The sequence below is a fragment of the Microtus ochrogaster genome, chromosome 10, assembly GCF_000317375.1.
Source record: "Microtus ochrogaster isolate Prairie Vole_2 chromosome 10, MicOch1.0, whole genome shotgun sequence".
NCBI lineage: Eukaryota > Metazoa > Chordata > Mammalia > Rodentia > Cricetidae > Microtus > Microtus ochrogaster.
The window spans coordinates 55,267,399-55,269,586 of record NC_022016.1 but is presented as its reverse complement, the minus strand read 5'-3'; the positions used below and the strand labels follow the sequence as shown (position 1 = coordinate 55,269,586).

Here is a 2,188-nt window from a genome sequence, read left to right as displayed (position 1 = left end):
CCAAAAGAATATCTCCCAAGGTCCCAAAGGAGAATAAAATTATATATATATATATATATATATATATGCAGGGTGTGATGGTGCACACCTTTAATCCTGGAGGTAGAGACAGGTAGTCCTTGTTGACTTCAAGACCAGTGATTGTGTTTATACTTTATTTAGTGTGCATCTCTATGTACACGTGTGTCACGGCACATATGTAAAGGTCACAGGATGGTTTTCAAGAATTGGCTCTCAAAAAAAAAAAGCTCGACAGTGGTGGACAAGCCTTTAATCCCAGCACTCGGGATGGAGAGGCAGGTGGATCTCTGTAAATTTGAGGTCAGCCTGGTCTACAGAGCAAGTTCCAGGCCAAGCCAGGCCAGGGCTGTTACAGAGAGAAACTCTGTCTTGAAAAACGAGAACAAATAAAAAAATAAATAATTGGTCTCTCTTTCCACCATGTGAGTCCCTGGAATTAAAGTGAGTTCTCGGGTGTGATAGAAGTGTCTTGTCTTTACCCATTGAGTCACAGAATAGTTTTTTATATAACTTTATATAAATCTATGCATTTCTTTACAAAACAAAAACAGTATTTCTGGAATCATTTTTTAAAATCTTATTACTTGTATGCATGTGAGTGTGAGAATGTGTGTGCCATGGCCCACTGAGATGCTAGAGGATAACTGTGGGGTTCCTCTGGGTTCTGGGAATCAAACTTGGGTCGTGAAGCCTAGATCACGGGGTAGCAAGGACTTTTACCCGCTGAGCCATCTCACTGGGCCAAGAGTGCTCAGTGTGCTGGAGTTGTGGAATTTAGATGGGTGGTTGTGTGCTACGTGTGTGTGCATCTGTATGTGTAGGACATACATGTGGAGTTTGCTGTTCCGTGTCTTCTTACTGATTAGATTTTAGAAGATTATTTATTTACTATGTGTATAAGAGTGTTTTGTCTGCACGCATACGTGTGCAGCACAAGTGCCTGGTACCCATGGAGTACAGAAAAGGGTGTCAGATCCCCTATACTGTAGAGTTACAGCTGCTTGTGAATTGCCATGTGGGTGCTGGGAACCAAACCCAAGACCTCTGGAAGCTGGAAGAACAGCCAGTGCTTGTCACCTCTGAGCCACCTCCCCAGACCCTCTACCTAATGTTTAATGTTTTTTAAAGAGTCTTTAACTTAAACTGGAGTTCACTGATTTAGCAAGAGTAGCTATCACCGGGCGGTGGTGGCGCACGCCTTTAATCCCAGCACTGGGGAGGCAGAGGCAGGCGGATCTCTGTGAGTTCGAGACCAGCCTTGTCTACAAGAGCTAGTTCCAGGACAGGCTTTTGAAACCCTGTCTCGAAAAAGCAAAAAAAAAAAAAAAAAGAAAAAAGAAAAGAAAAGAAAAAAAGAGTAGCTATCAAGGCGCTCCCAGGAGCCTCTGCTCTTTACTGTCCCAGGGCTAGAATTACATGTGTGTGTTACCACCCCTGGATTATTTTCTATGTGGGTGCTGGGGACCCAAGCGAGTCACCGCCCCACCCCCAATTTCCATTACTTAACTAGATAAATGAGAGGCGGGGGTGTAACTCAGTGGTAGAGCTTGTTCAGCATGCGTGATGCAGTGTTCAATTCCCAGGACCAGAAGGGGGAAGAGAGAGAGAATTGGGAGAGAGAGAAAAGAAAAGCACCTAAGTGCACAACTTTACAGGAAGCAGAATGATGAAAACTTGTCTACATACTGTTCGGAAATGGCTACTCAGATGGTCCAGCCTGCTAAAGCGTTTCCCACAAGCTTGGCACGGGTAGGGCCTCTCTCCTGTATGGCAGCGCAGGTGGCGTTTGAGGTCTGCTTTCCGCTTCACAACATGCGTGCAGTATGGGCACTTGAATCGCAGCCTGGGCAGATCATCTGTCAGAGACAGTTGGATTAGATCATTCAGAGACCATAGGAACACTTCTGTTAGTGTAAGGGATCCAAAGACGCTGGTGAGCCCAATCTTGTGAGGGGCAAGGACAAACAACTTGAGTTAACCATCCTGGGCACACACGAGTAAGCTGAACACAAAGGCCAGGTACATTTAGACTACCAGCCTTATCATTTTACTCCACGTTAGATTCTAAATGGAAAAAAAAAGGTAATACCAGACTGTAAAACTATACACACAAGCCAAAAATAAAGCAATCAATTTTTTTTAATTAATGAAATTTTGGGGTAGAAAG

The 2,188-nt window shown here is 44.1% G+C and overlaps 1 protein-coding gene across 1 annotated transcript in view; it reads right to left on the bottom strand.

The window, feature by feature from the left end:
* The window catches only part of Zbtb8a (zinc finger and BTB domain containing 8A), a 15,641-nt gene that overhangs the window by 6,291 nt on the left and 7,162 nt on the right, over positions 1 to 2,188 (bottom strand). Inside the window, exon 3 of the mRNA XM_005353199.3 lies at positions 1,708 to 1,877. Coding sequence (XP_005353256.1) covers positions 1,708 to 1,877 — 170 coding nt within the window. The remainder of the gene's footprint in view (positions 1 to 1,707; positions 1,878 to 2,188) is intronic.